General features: G+C 38.4%; 2 protein-coding genes across 2 annotated transcripts; one reads left to right on the plus strand and one right to left on the minus strand.

The window, feature by feature from the left end:
- Positions 1 to 256: 256 nt before the first annotated feature.
- Positions 257 to 5,528, minus strand: agk (acylglycerol kinase). The gene is made up of 15 exons (XM_065283230.1): positions 5,279 to 5,528; positions 5,113 to 5,152; positions 4,939 to 5,018; positions 4,780 to 4,855; positions 4,578 to 4,670; positions 4,465 to 4,497; positions 4,281 to 4,375; positions 4,126 to 4,195; positions 3,524 to 3,603; positions 3,077 to 3,134; positions 2,153 to 2,300; positions 1,888 to 1,985; positions 1,713 to 1,783; positions 1,434 to 1,518; positions 257 to 1,132 (listed from the first exon to the last, which is right to left on the minus strand). The coding sequence occupies exons 1-15, from the start codon at positions 5,386 to 5,388 to the stop codon at positions 1,001 to 1,003; spliced, it is 1,269 nt and encodes a 422-aa protein (XP_065139302.1). The 5' UTR covers positions 5,389 to 5,528; the 3' UTR covers positions 257 to 1,000.
- A 201-nt stretch (positions 5,529 to 5,729) lies between these two features.
- ighmbp2 (immunoglobulin mu DNA binding protein 2) lies at positions 5,730 to 16,421 on the plus strand. Its single transcript, XM_065283231.1, has 16 exons — positions 5,730 to 5,866; positions 5,944 to 6,066; positions 6,156 to 6,325; positions 6,493 to 6,688; positions 6,858 to 6,955; positions 7,144 to 7,307; positions 7,469 to 7,669; positions 8,134 to 8,281; positions 8,383 to 8,557; positions 11,807 to 11,989; positions 12,297 to 12,415; positions 12,527 to 12,621; positions 13,901 to 14,024; positions 14,131 to 15,003; positions 15,093 to 15,292; positions 15,918 to 16,421. The coding sequence occupies exons 2-16, from the start codon at positions 5,990 to 5,992 to the stop codon at positions 16,113 to 16,115; spliced, it is 3,021 nt and encodes a 1,006-aa protein (XP_065139303.1). The 5' UTR covers positions 5,730 to 5,866; positions 5,944 to 5,989; the 3' UTR covers positions 16,116 to 16,421.
- The last annotated feature ends 1,048 nt before the right edge of the window (positions 16,422 to 17,469 follow it).

The raw sequence follows: 17,469 nt of genomic DNA on the forward strand, positions 1-17,469 counted from the left end.
GGTAACACTTTACAATAAGGTTGTATAAGTAAACATTAGTAAATGCATTAACTAACATGAACAATATAGTTTTTCAGCACTTTTTATGATTTTAATATAAGTAAATGCTAAAATTAACATGAACTTAGAAGATTAATAAATGCTGTAGAAGTACTGTTAATTGTTAGTTCATGTTAAGTAACGCATTAAACAATTGTTAACAAATGCAACCTTATTGTAGAGTGTTACTGAAATGTTTGAAAACTTCAATAAAAAATAAGCGAATGATGATGACATTTATTTTGGTCTTCTCTGGCCAGACAATTACAACAATGTTATATTTTTAGGTTTTCATGGCAGGTTGTAGTGCTGTTTTTGCACTTTCATGATAACATAACGTTACATATACATTAATGTAAACCAGTCTGGATTTTCTTTATGTCTGCTATAAATTAAAAGTAAAGTTTTTTCCCATTCACTCTGTTTAGACATTTCTCAGTTACAAACCATTTGCATGTACACACTTTTTGTGAGGTAAAACGTTACCTTAACACATTTAAAAGCCTTAAGACTTCCAATAAAGAATGAAGAACAAATGTTTTTTTCATCAAAGTATGATGACACATGTATAGTCAACCCTTTATGACACCTTAAAGTTCATCCAAAACATTTAGATACATTTTATTAACCAAACAGATCTGGGGCACCATTCACTTCTATAGTATTCTTTTTTTCCTACTATAGAAGTCAACGGTGCCCCAAATCTGCTTGGTTTCAAACATTCTTTAAAATATCTTTTTTTGTGTGTGTTTAGCAGAACAAAGAAATGCATACAGGTATTGAGCAACTTGAGGATGAGTAAAATAAAGACAGAATTTTAATTTTTGGGTGAATATCCCTTTAAAGTTACTTGGCTCAACTGTGTTATCCAGTTTTTCTCTTGTCGTACTTAAACTGGACAGTGTCTTAATCTCAAAGGTTCAACAGTCTTCATACTGTCCACATGTTTACATAACTGTCCTCATAAAGCCTGTGCAAGCTGTTCTTTACGCTCTGCATTGCAAAAGAACCTCAGTTTCCGAGGCAGCAGTCTTACTTCCACAGACATTGCCTCATATTCCTCATTGTCAATGTCATAAAAGCCGGTGCCCTCCTGTGAGGGGGAGAAAAATTACAGCTGAAATCTGGAAAAGCTACTTTATAAGATTGAATGCTAAATGTAATTCTCAGTAATCATCTATAGCAGGGGTGCCCAACCCTGCTCCTGGAGGGCTACCGTCCTGCAGACTTCAGTTCCAACCCACCTGTCTGTAATTATCAAGCAACCATGAACACCTTGTTTAGCTGCTTCAGCTGTGTTTGATTGGGGTGTTGGAACCAAAATCTGCAGGACGGTAGCCCTCCAGGAACAGGGTTGGGCACCCCTGATCTATAACCTGACAACCCATACTGACCTTTTGGAGATTGAGAGAGGCAGCACTCGCTTCTAGCTGCAAAGCATTTTCTGTAGACTGCATTGGGTCCACAGCTTTCTTGGTTCTGTACAACATAAATCATATATCATTTAAACCCACAAACCTTTTGCTAAATTGGAGTAACTTATTGTTAAAGCAATCCGAATCTTACTTTATTTGACACTTATATCATCTTATATAGAAAACAAAATATAAAGAAAAAACGTTTTGATGTTTCTCATAGTTTCAACCACAAGAGGTCTTGTTAATGACACTCACCCCTCTGTGATAAACTGGCCAACGGTAAGGCTGTCTGTCTCCAGAGTTATCAGCATGGAATCATTCACACGCTAAAGAGACCAGGTCACAATTTAGGAAAGCCCTTAGGGTTAATTAGACTTAAAAAGTATTCCTTTAATAAAGCACTATTGTGTTTGTGTTTCATATAACTTACTTTTATAACAGGGTTTTTATTGTGTGTGCAAACTGACAGCTCCACTGTGGAGATCTCTTTGTTCTCCCATCTCTCAGGCTCTGGCTCTTTTGGTGTCTCTATTAACAGGAATTAAAAATGACACAATTATCTTAGAGGTTTCCACGTATACACTTACAGCTTCCTGCCACCTGGGTTACTTTTAACAGTAAGTTTTTAATTGCTCTGAGACAAACCATACGTTCTTGTATAGAGGTAAAATGTAAAAACATGCAAAAACAAATACCTTCTATAGGTGGGTTCCAATAATTCTTGAGTCTGCGATGGATGCGGTAGAACAGGTTGGGCCGGGACGGTTTCTCAGCAGGCAGGTCAGGTGGTCGTGGTACAGGACCCAAATAGGACAGGGAGGCCTGGTGAATCTGTGGCCACTCCTGTGGGTGTAGAGACAATCTGATTAATCCAATAATACCTGATATGTATAGCCATAATTACTGAATAGCCCTAGATAATGGGTCTGGGATTTGTCCAAGGACTGCTAAATTCTAGAATCTGTGTGTTCGTTCACACACATCCCCACACAACCCTAACAGCATTTTTCCCAGTGGCAGCTCGTGACTTCTTTCCAAGGAGGCACAATCGCGAAACACGTCAAAACATTGTCGTGTGTGGAACGTCATGTCAAAATGTGTTCCATGCGTCAAGTGAACCTATGTGCATTGCGTGTCATGTCAAAATATGTGCCTGACAGACACTTCGTAATGGTTTATGATAAGAGAGACGCTCGCGTTTGCTAGGTACTATCAGGTAATATCATGTGTAATCAAAGTTTAGCGTTAAGTACGTGTCTTTTATAGCGCTTTTTATCATGAACTCTTTCGACGCGTATGCAGCAGGCATGTATTTTGACATGACACGCAATGCACATAGGTTAACATTGACGCACCAATCACATATTTTGACATGACGAGCCACACATGGCTGCCACTGATTGTTCCCATCTTTTGTTCTCATAGGACATGTTTCAGGACTATTACAGCAGTGTTACTAGGTCCCCATCTCAGGATAAATTCCAGTATGTGTTTGCGTTCACAAAGAAAGGACTTTCATAATTGTATGCCAATTATCTGAGTTATCTATAAGTTATTTATGATACAGAATACAACTGAACTGCTTCTTAAGCTACTGAGTGTATCACATGTGCACTTACCTTAAGTGTACTAAACAAGTGTGCTGCCCTTGTTTTTAAGGGTCCAAGATACCAATATCTTAAGAAGAAATAGTAAGAGATTAGATTGTAAATAAGAAAATACATATATACACACAATATTTTTGCATTAATGCTGTTAAAGGGATAGTTCACCCTCATGTTATTCTAAACTTGTATGCATTTCTTTTGTTTGATGAACTCAAAAGAAGATATTTGGATAAATGATGGTAAGCACACAGCTGATTGTAACCATTGACTTCCATAGTAGGAAAAGCAAATGCGATGGAATTCAATGGCTACCATCAACTACTATAATTTATCAAAATATCTTCTTTTGTGTTCATAAAAAAAAACACATACAGATTTATGACAACATCAGGATGAGAAAATGATGACAGAATTTTCATTTTTGGGTGAACTATCCCTGTAATAAAAATAGCAACATACTTGCTGATACTAGAAGCAACATCTCTAAATGCACCCCAGCGTAAACTTGACAGGGCAAACACTGGCTGCTCCTTTTCACCCTATGAACAAAATTACACAAATTAACATAATACCTAATCTTAAAACTAAGACTTTCCTTTGACAAATACATATGTGTTCTCCTAAGCCCGGGACACACTGCACAATTATTGGGTGTCCCAGACGAAAGATTGCCATCGTGAAACAATCGTTGCAATTTCTGTTTGATCGTGGCTCTTCATCGGTGGTCCTATGTTGTACAATGAGAGAGGTTAGTTATAGTTTTATACAGGTTAGGATAGTTTTCTGACAGTGTCAGAAATTCGGCATGATCACCGCACAGTGTGTTTGCTGCTACGACCTGCGCGCTGGTATTTGTTTACCACGAGCACATTCGGGTGACGTTGTGCTAACATGTGACGCAGCCGCCGAAGCTTCCGTGTCATCATTGTGCATTCTACATGCCTGTCGTACACAAGTTTAAACGATCCATGTCGCACAGTGTGATAAGGTAATGATCTTATAGGAGGGCAAAAATCCTGCAGTGTATTCTGGGCTTTAGGGACGTATCGAATCAAACTTACCTTTATCTGCAGAACATCCAGTGGGACCGTTTCGCCTTTAAGTATTGACAGAGTTGCTGTTGTAATGTGTCTGGAAACCAGAAATATCCAATTATATCAAAACCCTTGTATTTTCAGTGATGATTTTACTTTAAGTGTTTTTTCATTAGACTTACTGCACTTTGTTGTCTGAAACTAAATGGAGGCTCTGACTCAGGGTGTTACTGGAACCCAGAGGAATAAAACCAATTGGTATTTTACTGAAGGTCTCCTGTGGTTAAAATAGTAACATTAAGAAAAAAAAGGAATGCATAACATACCACAAAGTCTTTAAAGAGATATACTACAAAAACAACATACCTCATCAACTCTGCGAAGTAGGCCAGTTATTACCTAACAAATAAAAAGTACATATATATAAATAACATTTACAGAAGAAAGAAACAAGTCTGCATTTAAAGATGCTTGTGTACCTCTTGTAATGTCCCATCACCACCAGCAATAATCAGCATATCTGTTTGATCCATTAATTCCATCAGCTTTTTTGCCTGGCCTTCATAATCCGTCTGTTTCAAAGAATCAACAAATGAAATAGGCAAAAACACACAAACTATAATATTTTTTGAAATATGTACAAAAAGACAATGAATCTTAAATCAATATAAAGAATGATACCTTCACAATTTTAATCTCCACACCAGCCAAGTGTAAAATTGGAGCTGCATTCTTCTCAAACAAACTATTTGCTTTCCTGTAGAGAAAATATCACTATAAATAACTGTTTTGATATTATACCATAAGTGATAGCAGTGAAAAATATTAATATAACAGTACCCTTTACAGGCAGCAGGATTAAGAATTACAGTGGCTTTCTTCAAATTCTCCTGAGGTCCAATTAATTGTCGACCAAACTCCTGTGAAATGAATCCACCAGATACAATATAGTTGAAAGTAAATTAACATTCATATAAGACAAATGACATTCAAAGAGAGAGCTTTCAAACTCACCCTGGCCTCTAAACAAGCTTCCCGTCGTAGTATACTGTCACTGTGGGGATAAGAGACAGGAATCAAATATGGTTAAAATGACAATTACAAACATTAAAAAATAGGTGCCAATCATTATAAGAAACATTGCCTTGTTTGTTTTGCACACAAAACTAATAATACGAACCAGTGCTTTCCATACAGCCAGTGTCCCCCATATGACAGCAGACACACAGCAAATGTGGACTTTTTCCAGTTATTCCTTAGAGTCCGAAACACTTTAACCACACGAGCCATTTTTTTTTTTTTAGGAATTTTGCTTTTTAGATGTCCACTTAATGGTACAAGACTACAAAATGTAAAATGTTTCCTTTAATGCTGCATGTTACCGTTGACATTCCATGGTTCATCCAAAGCACGAGCAGTGCAACAACAAATTCAGCCCCCCTAAACATGTAGCAGTGGGACCGTTCCACATGTTTAAAACGGCAAAGTTGAATATTTTATGATTAAACATTTGTAATAAGATTATTAAATAAAATAATCTATCCACATAAAATAATTACAACTTAGATTTAATGCATAAAATAATGTATGTATTAAATTAAAAGTTTAATTGCTTGTCTGTTCATAGTGGGATTGAATTAGATGACGGACAGATACCAAGCATGCGCTGTAATGTATAAACAAAACGCTGTGACATGACAGCCTCGTGAATGCACTTATTTGGAAAATTATTATTGTGTGTGTGAAGCTCTGAATCTTTAAAACATACGTAAGTAATTATAGAAAGCATAATATTAGGTTGTCTTTTGTTATTTAGAGTAAACGAAACCTTTCGAGTATCAACAGACACTGAACTTTTCCCTAAAATCATTCGTGTGCTGGTGTGAGGGATATGGAGGTTGAAGACTTCGTTTCCAAGACACTCGAGCTTCTGCAAGAGGAGAGAGAAGCGGAGTTAGAAGAAACACGGTAATGGAGACTTGTTTTCTGTATAATTCATTTCCATTATTAAACATTTGTTCATTCAACAATAACTTAATAACTTTTTGTATTTCCAGGGCATGGCAGGAGAATTTATCCCCAAAAAATTTACAGCAAAAAGGAGTGTACCTTCTGAAATTACAGATAGGAAGCCAGCACACTGGCATGTACGGGAGGCTTTTAGTAGTTTTTGAACCCAGGAAATGTATAGGACCATCAGTTCTCCCCAGTAACACATTTGGACCTGGTAAGACATTCTATCTGTTCAATAGATCTAAGAAACTATTCATTGGAGGGCTTTATTTAATAATTTTGGCAATAGTGCTGATAGTCACCCCAGACTTCCCACGATATGCTTAAAGCATGTAACTAAAGTCTTGAATAAGCATTTTATTTTAATCTTTTTTTCCCCAGGTGATATTGTCGGTCTGTATCAGTCAGAAAGTCAGGGTCAGCAATCTCAGTTGGGCTCAGGAGTGGTGACCCGTGCAACTCAGACATCCCTGACAGTGGCTTTTGATGACACCCAAGATGGTATTAATTTGGACAGAGATGGACTCTACAATCTGATGAAGTTGGCGAATGATGTAACATACAGGCGACTCACAAAGTATGTAGAGAAATCAGTTCTTGTGTAATGTTTTTCAACAGAATCTTTCATATGCATTGCAAGAGTTTTTGTTTTTGAAATATGTCCTTTATGCACAGTTGATATTACATACAAAGCTGAATTGTATTACTGAATTGTATGTTTTCTTTGTTGTATGTTTTGCTTGTAGTGCCTTAAAATCTTTAAATGGATATGGCAGTGGTCCTGCATCTCACCTGATCAGCGTCTTCTTCGGATACTCCGAGCCAGGGACAATATCACATCAAAGTAAGCAAACACGTAGAGTAATGCATCTACGTAGAGTAAACCCCTACCTCTAAAACATGCTAGCAGTATTATAAATATCTTGTTATGTTCTGTAAGTCGCTTTGAATAAGTGTCTGACCATGTGTGAATTTGTTTGTGAGCCATCGTAGCCCATAAGTTTTACCTTATTCTTTATTCAACTATTACAGATGCATTGGAATTTAGCAACACTGAGTTAGATGATTCTCAAAAGGAAGCCGTGGCATTTGCAATTTCTCAAAAAGATGTGGCAATCATACATGGACCACCAGGGACTGGCAAAACCACAACAGTGGTTGAAGTAATCCTGCAGGCTGTGAAACAAGAACAAAAGGTATGCATATAGTATATCTCTAGTTGATGATATGGGTATATAAAGATATCAGCCTCTTGATTGTTATTATTAGGGGAAATATACTAAATTATAATAAATACACTTTTTATGCCACATTTGACAAATGTTAATGTGCTGAACATCTATGTAAATGTTAACAGGTCCTTTGCTGTGCTCCTTCTAACGTGGCTGTTGATAACCTGGTGGAGCGCCTGGTGAAGAGCAAGGTCAAGGTTTTAAGATTGGGTCACCCAGCTCGTCTCCTTGAGTCAATACAGAAACACTCATTGGATGCTGTACTTGCACACAGTGACAACACTAACGTCATTTCTGATATTCGCAAAGACATGGACAAAGCTTTTGTAAGACTTTGTTTTCTCATACTGTATTTCTTGTTGCCATAAAAAGTATTTTAAAGAGTATTTAAGCCTAGGCCATGCTTTAAAATGTGTGGTCTGCATTAAATGGAACCTATACATAAATGTGTGTGGACCATGTGTGAACACAACCACCATACAATGAAAACAATCAATCCACTCCTTTTTTAGTCCTCATTAAACCAAGCCAGTCTCATTTTAATTCTCTTTTCAATGTGATGTCACACTGATAAAGCCCCCCATGGCCACTGACTGACAGTCTTGCATTGCCATAATTGTATGCTGTCCACCATATCTCAATAGTGAGTAAATGATGACAGGATTTTCATTTTTGGGTGAACTATATTTTTAATGTACTTGTAGTAGTTTGTTTCTAACAATGAGATCCATTTATATGATAAAAATGGTGTGATAATACATTCAAAATAGAAACATTTATGTATTGACAGAGTGAAATGAAAAAGGCCTGTGATAAGGGCCAGCGGAGCAACCTGAGACGGGAGATTAAGGATCTGCGGCGAGAGTTGAGGTCCAGAGAGGAAACGGCTATCAGCCAGATCCTGAAAAGAGCAGATGTTATTCTCGCAACTAACACTGGTGGGCATACATTAATTAGCAGCCATCCTGTTTTATTTTTAGAAGCGTGTAATTATTAATTCACAATTTTAAACTTAAAATGTGTTATTTGTTTTATACAGGAGCCTCTAATGATGGTCCCCTGAAACATCTTCCTAATGATCATTTTGACTTGGTAGTGATAGATGAGTGTGCTCAGGCCCTAGAGAGCAGCTGTTGGATCGCTCTGCTCAAAGCACACAAGTGCATACTGGCTGGGGATTACAAACAGCTGCCACCCACCATCAAATCACAGAGGTATGACAGAAAAAGATAAGGGGCTCTATTTTAACGATCTGAAACGCAAGTGCGAAGCGCAACGCGCAAGTGAGTTTGTGGGCGGATCTTGGGCGTTGTTGCTATTTTCCCGGCGTGAGAAATAACTCTTGCGCCGGGCGCAAATCAATAAGGGGTTGGTCTGAAGTAGGTTCATTATTCATAGGTGTGGTTTGGGCGTAACGTCAAATAAACCAATCAGAACGCTAGCCAACATTCCCTTTAAACGCAAGGGAGCAAGTTTCATGGCGGGTTGCTATTATTATGACGGATTTACCAGGCGCACGCCAGGAGCGGTTCACAGCCGAGGAGACCGACGTCCTTGTACGGGGGAATCCCACGCTTGCCAGCATAAATCGGGCACGCCGTGTAACGGGAGGTGGATCTGCCTCAGGACCTGACGCCAGCAGAGGACATCGCTGCGTCCACCCTCACCGCTGAAAGGGTTTGGGGGCTTTGAAATCGGACCCAAGAAACGCAAGCAAGTTCCAACCCCAAAGTACTCTTACAAATCAAGTTCATATACATTAAGGTTTCTTATGAAAACATTTTAACTATTATTTACATAAAATAAACGTAATACAGCCACACAACAAAGTTATGAAAATATTTGAATCGTTATTTGCATGAGAATAAATAAAAACTATCACCACAATGCTCACCACTATGATTCCCCTTATCTCGTGTATTAATATTTTTAAGTGTAACAATTTATGATTTGCAAAAATAACTGTTGCATCTGTGTAGATTAGATAAGCAAAGTGTATGCGCGTTGTGCACGCTATACATTATGGTCAAGCATGCGCCCTTAAAATAGCATAATTAACCACGCGCAACGCGCCACTGACTTTAGACTAGTTTTTTTTGGTTAGTAGCGCAATTGTTTTTTGAAACTGCAAAATAGCATAAGAGATGGTTTGCGCCGCAACACGCCTCCTTTTTGGAGAAGGGTATTCCTGCACAACTGGAAGCTGCAGTTTTAGGACCCCAGTTCTATGACCGCAGTTCTATGACCCTACGTTTTTGTGACAGCGCCAAATACCGAACTGGATGAGCAAAACCATTCATTTGAGATGGACGACATGGAAAGCAATCAGACTGTGAGTACCGATTTAATGAAGTTTTATTTTATAACGTTTAAACGATGCAAAGTTTACATAGCGCGAACTGAATTAATAATTAATTCCCACGAATTAAAAATTTGTGTGCTAGTTTTATAAATAACTACGACATTCTTAGTCCGTGGCCATATTTCATTTCATAAATCCTTGTTGAGTTTAACGTTAAATGACTACATTAATCTAGCCAGCACATTAATTCAACTTAACAAGATAATAAGAGCATGTGGATGTGCAGTGTGTAAGATTTATCTTTAGTTTAATGTGTTAGTGGGAAAACCAGTTAATTATAAAATAGCAGTTTCATAAATAAGTCCTTCCAGAAAAATGCAGAGTTTTTTTGTCATTGTTGCGGGCAAAAATCCTTGATCTTTGTTTTCTTAAAAAATGCGATGGAATATGTGGGATATTTATGATATTTTATGCGATGAAAGTGCTGGAACTTGCAAAAATTGCGGGAAATCACGTCACCTCATAACGTTCCCATGGCAACAGGGACAGGCTGCGCTTGTGTGAAGTAAATGCAAAAATTTTCAACTTTCTGCTAAGATATATGTGACTTTTTGCTACGAAAATGTGGAGATTATTAAATCATGCAAGCCCCGCATATTTTGCGCACGGAAATCTGTAATTTATGCGGCGAAAGTGCGGTGTATTTGAAAAAATATGAGGACTTTGGCTAATTATGCACTAATCTTTGGTTAGTTTTGCTTTTCTCTTTTGTGATATGTTATGCAATTTCATTGGTAATGTGTTGAAGTAAGTGTAAAATAATATGAGGCCTATAATAAATAGGCCTTCTAAAATTAAACAATCTCTCTCTCTCTCTCTCTCTCTCTCTCTCTCTCTCTCTCTCTCTCCCCAACAAGTACATAGTACATAAGTGTTAAATCAGAGATATATATTTCAGTTGAGCATGTTAAACAAATGTTCCTTATTTAACATTCTCTCTCTCTCTCTAGAGTTCAAGCCTGCAGCCATTCTTTAATTGCAGCAGCTGATGGATTGACTGATTGCATTGTTATTGGTTGCATTGTTTGTTGCAATGTTATTGGTAAAATCACATGTAAATATATAGATATATACATATAAATATGCATTCTTGAATGATTCTTGAGTCTTGTCTTGCCTCTATACAACCTTAAAAAATTGGCTGTAATTTAGTGACTGCATATGCTGATTCCATCTTTATTTTACCTGATAAATTAAGACTAATACATTTTAAAATATACATTTTTCATTTATAGTTTGTGTAAATTTGTTTACACTGAAAATTGTCACTTAAAGCACATTTGGTAATTAACCTTACATTTAAAATTACATTTATGAAGAAATAGTACTGAGATTACTATATTGATATAATTATGTACAAACGTTATTACAAACTAAACCACTAGGGGCCCAGAACTGCGGACCTGAAACTGCAGCCGCTGCTATATCATCCAGTTCGGTAGGTGGCGCTGTCACAAAAACGTAGGGTCATAGAACTGCGGTCATAAAACTGCGGTCATAAAACTGCAGCCTCCGGTTGTGCAGGAATATACTATTGCCTTTTTGCGCTGAACCGCCCAGGGAGCGCAAGTTCATTCCCTAGTTTGCTGACGTGCATCTGTGGAGGGAAAAACCCCGCTGTGCGCCGGCGCAAAATACGAATGATACATGCGTCACTGACAAAGTCAATTGCGCTGGGTGAAGATAGGGCCCAAGATATCATATAGTTGTGAATTCTTTTGTTTATGCAATTTTTACTTGCATTAACTACTTTATTTATTTGCTTAATATTTTGAAACAGTTTTCAATAAAGCTGTAGTATGTAAATGATTTCAAAGCAAGTTTCCTATACATTTCATCATCTGCCATCAGTCAAACAACCACCTGATTCACACCACAGTTTTTATGAATTACACGAATGTTTAAAACTTTTACGCATTTAGCAGATGCTTTTATCCAAAGTGACTTGCATTGTATTACAATGTATTTGTACTTTCTGGGTTCAAACCCGTGACCTTTTGCACTATTAACAAAATTGCTGTACCACAGAGCTATACAGGAGCACATTAAAACATAACTGAAAGATATTTCCTTAATACTGGAATGATATTTTCCTTTGCAGCGCTGCATCTAAAGGCCTGTCTGTGAGCTTAATGGAGAGGCTGATCAAGAAATATGGAGACTCAGTGGTTCGAATGCTGACCACTCAGTATCGCATGAACAGTGCCATCATGCAGTGGGCTTCAGATGAGATGTATCAGGGCAAACTGATCGCACACCACTCAGTGGAGAAACACTTGCTTAGGTGCACATAATATTTTTATATGGCACTGTTAGCCACGTGTGTTACATTTCATGTGAAAGTGTGATATATGTGACAGTTTCTTTTAGATAATTTTTACTGCATAAAATGATCCTACATAATGTAAAGAACATTCTATGAAAAATCACCTTGGTATCTTTAATAAGGTCATGCCAAAAATTAAAATCTCATATCTAGATTTTAACCTGAAATTCAAAGGCAGAGGTGAATTAGATGGTGCATCACCTGTTTTATGCCATTTTTACTGGGCGTCCAATCTGTTTCTCATTACCCATTGCATTTCGAACAGAGATCTGTCCGGAGTTGCTGATGTTGAGGAAACCAGAATTCCCCTCCTGCTTATTGACACAGCGGGTTGTGGCCTTAGTGAGATGGAAGACACAGATGAGCAGTCCAAAGGCAATCAAGGTTGTTATTGGATCCAAACATAACCTTCATATACCACGCCGGTGTTATTGTAGGGCATTATTAGGTTACGAAGCACGTTCTTAATTTTGTCTTCCCTCTATAACTTTACAGGAGAGGTGGACATTGTGGCTCTTCATATTAAAGCTCTTACTGAGGCTGGAGTTCAAGTCAAAGATATTGCGATTATTGCACCTTATAATCTACAGGTGAGATGGCTTTCAAAGCATTTACTGATGTAGAAGAGGAGAGACATACACTCACCTAAAGGATTATTAGGAACACCTGTTTAATTTCTCATAGTGCAATTATCTAATCACCCAATCACATGGCCATTGCTTCAATGCATTTAGGGGTGTGGTCCTGGTCAAGACAATATCCTAAACTCCAAACTGAATGTCAGAATGGGAAAGGTGATTTAAGCAATTTTGACCGTGGCATGGTTGTTGGTCACAGACGGGCCGGTCTGAGTATTTCACAATCTGCTCAGTTACTGGGATTTTCACGCACAACCATTTCTAGGGTTTACAAAGAATGGTGTGAAAAGGGAAAAAAAAACATCCAGTATGCGGCAGTCCTGTGGGAGAAAATGCCTTGTTGATGCTAGAGGTCAGAGGAGAATGGGCCGACTGATTCAAGCTGATAGAAGAGCAACTTTGACTGAAATAACCACTCGTTACAACCGAGGTATGCAGCAAAGCATTTGTGAAGCCACAACACGCACAACCTTGAGGCGGATGGGCTACAACAGCAGAAGAACCCACCGGGTACCACTCATCTTCAATAGAAATAGGAAAAAGAGGCTACAATTTGCACAAACTCACCAAAATTGTACAGTTGAAGACTGGAAAAATTTTGCCTGGTCTGATGAGTCTCGATTTCTGTTGAGACATTCAGACGGTAGAGTCAGAATTTGGCTAAACAGAATGAGAACATGCATCCATCATGCCTTGTTACCACTGTGCAGGCTGCTGGTGGTGGTGTAATGGTGTGGGGAATGTTTTCTTGGCACACTTTAGGCCCCTTAGAGCCAATTGGGCATTGTTTAAATGCCACGGCCTACCTGAGCATTGTTTCTGACCATGTCCATCCCTTTATGACCACCATGTACCCATCCTCTGATGGCTTCTTCCAGCAGGATAATGCACCATGTCACAAAGCTCGAATCATTTCAAATTGGTTTCTTGAACATGACAATGAGTTCACTGTACTAAAATGGTCCCCACAGTCACCAGATCTTAACCCAATAGAGCATCTTTGGGATGTGGTGGAACGGGAGCTTCGTGCCCTGGACGTGCATCTCACAAATCTCCATGAACTACAAGATGGTATCATATCAATATGGGCCAAAATTTAAACCTTGTTGAATCAATGCCACGTAAAATTAAGGCAGTTCTGAAGGCAGTTCTAAAACACAGTATTAGTATGATGTTTCTAATAATCCTTTAGGTTAGTGTAATGCTTCTTTTCTGATCTGATTTTTTTCAGGTGGATCTTTTGAGAGAAAAACTGTCCTGTAAATATGCTGAGCTGGAGATCAAGTCTGTTGATGGCTTCCAGGGCAGAGAGAAAGAGGCAGTGGTGTTGTCATTGGTCAGATCCAACCGAAAGGGTATGACAGTACTTGTACACAGAGTAAATTAATTATTAGTAATAATCATGTTTGCAGTTTATTACAGAATGCCTGTGAAATTCATTGTGTTGCATTTACCCTAAAGGTGAGGTTGGATTTCTTGCCGAAGACCGAAGGATCAATGTGGCTGTGACTCGTGCCAGACGGCAGCTCACAGTAGTGTGTGATTCTCAAACCGTTCGAAACCATGACTTTCTCAAATCCCTCGTGGTCTACATGACTGAACACGGGGAAGTTCGGACCGGATTTGAATACCTAGAAGACTGTGTACCGCAAAATTACACACGTGACGGTAAAGACAAACAACTGGGCGCCAAAGATGCTTCATCCACAAAACAGAAGTCTAAAAATCAAGGTAAAAAATCAGAGCAAGAACATAAGAAAAATGCAAACTACAAAGGCAAAGGAGAGAATCAGGACATTGTTCAGTCTGTTCAACAAAACAAACAAAATAAAACCAACAATCCACCCCATGCTAAACCCAGAGATGCTGAGCTGACCCAAAATAAAAGACAAGAGATCAAGGAGCAGTTACTAAACTTTCTAAAGGACCAAAATCAAAACGAACTTCAGTTTTCTTCCTCGCTCAATTCCCACGAGCGCATGCTGGTCCACGAGCTCTCTGAAGAACTGGGTTTAAAGCATGAAAGCCAGGGAGAGGGAAAGAACCGTCGCATCACCGTCTCCCGGCCACCGCCGGCTCCAGAAAATCAAAAAATTGAGCCAAAGCCCCGACCAGGAGACGTAACTGCACCGGCTGCGATGGAACCACATGGCGAGAAATTGCAGAATGAAGCCTCACAGTCACCGGTTGATCTAAAAAGCCTGCATCTGGAGCGCATGCGTCGAGAAATGGAGAAACGAGAGGAGAAGAAGCAGCAAAAAAGCGTGAGGTTGGAGCCAGATCTCAGTACTAGTAAAAACCAGACTGTTAAGAAATCTAAAGGCACGGCCAAAGGTTTGTGATCTTTATTCCAGTGATCTTTACTGTTATACATCCAAATTACTTTTCAATAGGAGAGTCGTGATGTGTTTTTTTTTTTGTAGGAGGCACTAAGATGAAAGCAGGAGCAGTGGAATTAGCTGCAGCTGCCGCAGCTGATGACGATTTTGACGCGCTCATCGACGCTGTGGTGAAGGCCGACAGTGTGTGTGCCTTTGTCAAGTGTAAAGCCAGCGTCCTCACGCTAGGCCAGCTCTGCATCCACTGTAACAGACAATACTGTCTGAGTCACCATATACCTGAGGTACAGCTGGCTTTATAATGTATCAAATTTTTCATTGTATTATTATTGAGCTGTTCCTGGCTCCGTCCCACTCCTGAAGCTTTCCATATTCTTCTGAAGAATGCCAGCATTAATAAAAGAGCAGCTGCAGTGTATTTTTGACAGTGCATGTCTGCTCAAGTTAGTGGATACTTTACAAAGAGTGTGTATACATCAGTGTCCTAAAGACGCAACACCAAAATAGCCATTAAGTGTGTAAAGTCTGAAAGAGGATACAGAATAAGATTAAAAATATACATTATGGTCTGGTGTCACAGACAAGGCTTAGCTAAAGCCAAGACTAGGCCTTAGTTAAAACATGCCTTAGAAAAATATGTTACTGGTGTGTATCTTGAGACAAATCAATGGCACCGGCTTATTTTAAGATCTGTCATTGCAAGTTATTTTCAGCTCAAACGTGTCTTAGTCTAGCCTTAAGCCTTGTCTGTGAAACCAGGGGAAAAACTAGTTTTGAAAATAATGTTACTAATGTTATAAAAAATATTAAATACATTTACATCTAAGGCTCCTTTGTTTACATCTAAGGCTGCACTGATGTAAGGCTTTGTATAGACAGTGTTTCAAGTAATGACATATTCTCCTTTAGGTTCATGGATGTGGCGACAAAGCAAAATCCCAGGCTAGAATGAGGATCAGTAAGGAGGGGGTGCTGTATGCTGGAAGTGGACAAAAGGACAAATCAATGGATCCAAATAAAAAAGCATACCTGCAGAGAAAATTTGACTCCAAGCTTAAAGATATGGCATCTCAAAGAAAACCCAAAGCTAAGGACAAAGAAAATTGACATTCTGTGACACACTAGATCTGTTTAAATTAAATGATAAGTACACAAAAGATGACCATGCAATGGTTCAATATTTAAGTAAACAGTAAATTATACTTGGTGCTTTTCTTGTATTTATATGTCTATGTAGGTGATTTTAAACCTTGTAAGTTCTCAGAACAGCTGTGATTTAATAAAGGATACAGAACTTGCCCTCAGGTCTTTCCAAACCCGTATGAATTTCTTGCTTCAGTGAAACACAAAATTATAAGTCTTAAAAATTCATGCAGGTTTCAAAAGACATGCGGGTAAGCTTACATAATTCTATGTGAACTATTCCTTTAATGCAGATACACACTCGCATGGATAAACAGTAAGCCAATAACAAGGACCAAATATGCAAAGAATGGCTTTTTAACAGTACTATCTGGCAATTAAATTTAAACAGATGTTTTTGAATGACTCGGAAGTACATCCTAATGCTGATCATAAATTACTTTGAAAGATTTTTGTCCTGCAGAATAGTTGTTGAGATACCTACAGTTCTTTTATGATTAATACGAGCAGCCCAGTCAAAACCAAACTTATTTCACTCTTTTTCTCAGTGATTAATGTATTAAAACTTTGTGTATTTTGACTCCATAAAGCGCTGAACAACAAAGCTTTGAGCTGGTTCCAGTTAAAACCGGTTTTAATATATTTAGGCACAATATATTTAGTCAGTTATATATAGTCATTGCACATGCCATTTGTGTTTTGGCTTGTACAGTATGTACATATGCAGTATATCTGACTTGTCCACAAGAGGACACAAGAGACTCGGATGAAACTGTGAACACCATGGATTTGGTTACCAGTTTCTGGCACTTTGATCTTTGTGTAATCCTATTAAATTTTACCTTAGAGCTACAGCTAACTTGTTTGCTGCCCATTCAGTCTTAATAATTAACGGTAAACGAACTTGGCTTGCTGTCCTGGTTTAGGGAGAGCGAACCTGAGGCTGGGGCTCAAGCCCCAAGTTCAACATCCCCCCCACCCGCCGCAACAGATCTGCGCAGAGCAGTGGCGAGGGCCAAGACTTTTAAACTGAGACCTCAATGCCGACTCTCAAATGACATAATTTTATAGTATACTGTAGTAATAGTTAAATGGATTACATTATGTTTTTTTAACATGGATCAAATAATTTTCAAATAATGTCTTCCCCTTTGCCTCTGAATGGCCAAAGTGCCTCTTTATCAAGGCATTTTTGTAAAACTATTAGTATAATTAATGAATAATAATTTTGCAGTAAATAAAATGAGTCACATGATGACCTCCAGAACCTTCTTTTCGAAATACATTAAGTAGGTTTTCCCGCTGATACCAAACATGA

The sequence above is a fragment of the Paramisgurnus dabryanus genome, chromosome 9 (assembly GCF_030506205.2).
Source record: "Paramisgurnus dabryanus chromosome 9, PD_genome_1.1, whole genome shotgun sequence".
Lineage (NCBI taxonomy): Eukaryota > Metazoa > Chordata > Actinopteri > Cypriniformes > Cobitidae > Paramisgurnus > Paramisgurnus dabryanus.

Bases quoted from the DNA above. Each gene is read 5' to 3' on its own strand.
- agk (XM_065283230.1), bottom strand. From the start codon at position 5,388: ATGGCTCGTGTGGTTAAAGTGTTTCGGACTCTAAGGAATAACTGGAAA. The intron at 5,019-5,112 runs GTGAGTTTGAAA...TTCATTTCACAG, and splicing joins AAGCTTGTTTAGAGGCCAGG to GAGTTTGGTCGACAATTAAT. The intron at 4,498-4,577 runs GTACACAAGCAT...TTTATTTGTTAG, and splicing joins GTGATGGGACATTACAAGAG to GTAATAACTGGCCTACTTCG.
- ighmbp2 (XM_065283231.1), top strand. From the start codon at position 5,990: ATGGAGGTTGAAGACTTCGTTTCCAAGACACTCGAGCTTCTGCAAGAG. The intron at 6,326-6,492 runs GTAAGACATTCT...TTTTTTCCCCAG, and splicing joins CAGTAACACATTTGGACCTG to GTGATATTGTCGGTCTGTAT. The intron at 12,622-13,900 runs GTGAGATGGCTT...GATTTTTTTCAG, and splicing joins TTGCACCTTATAATCTACAG to GTGGATCTTTTGAGAGAAAA.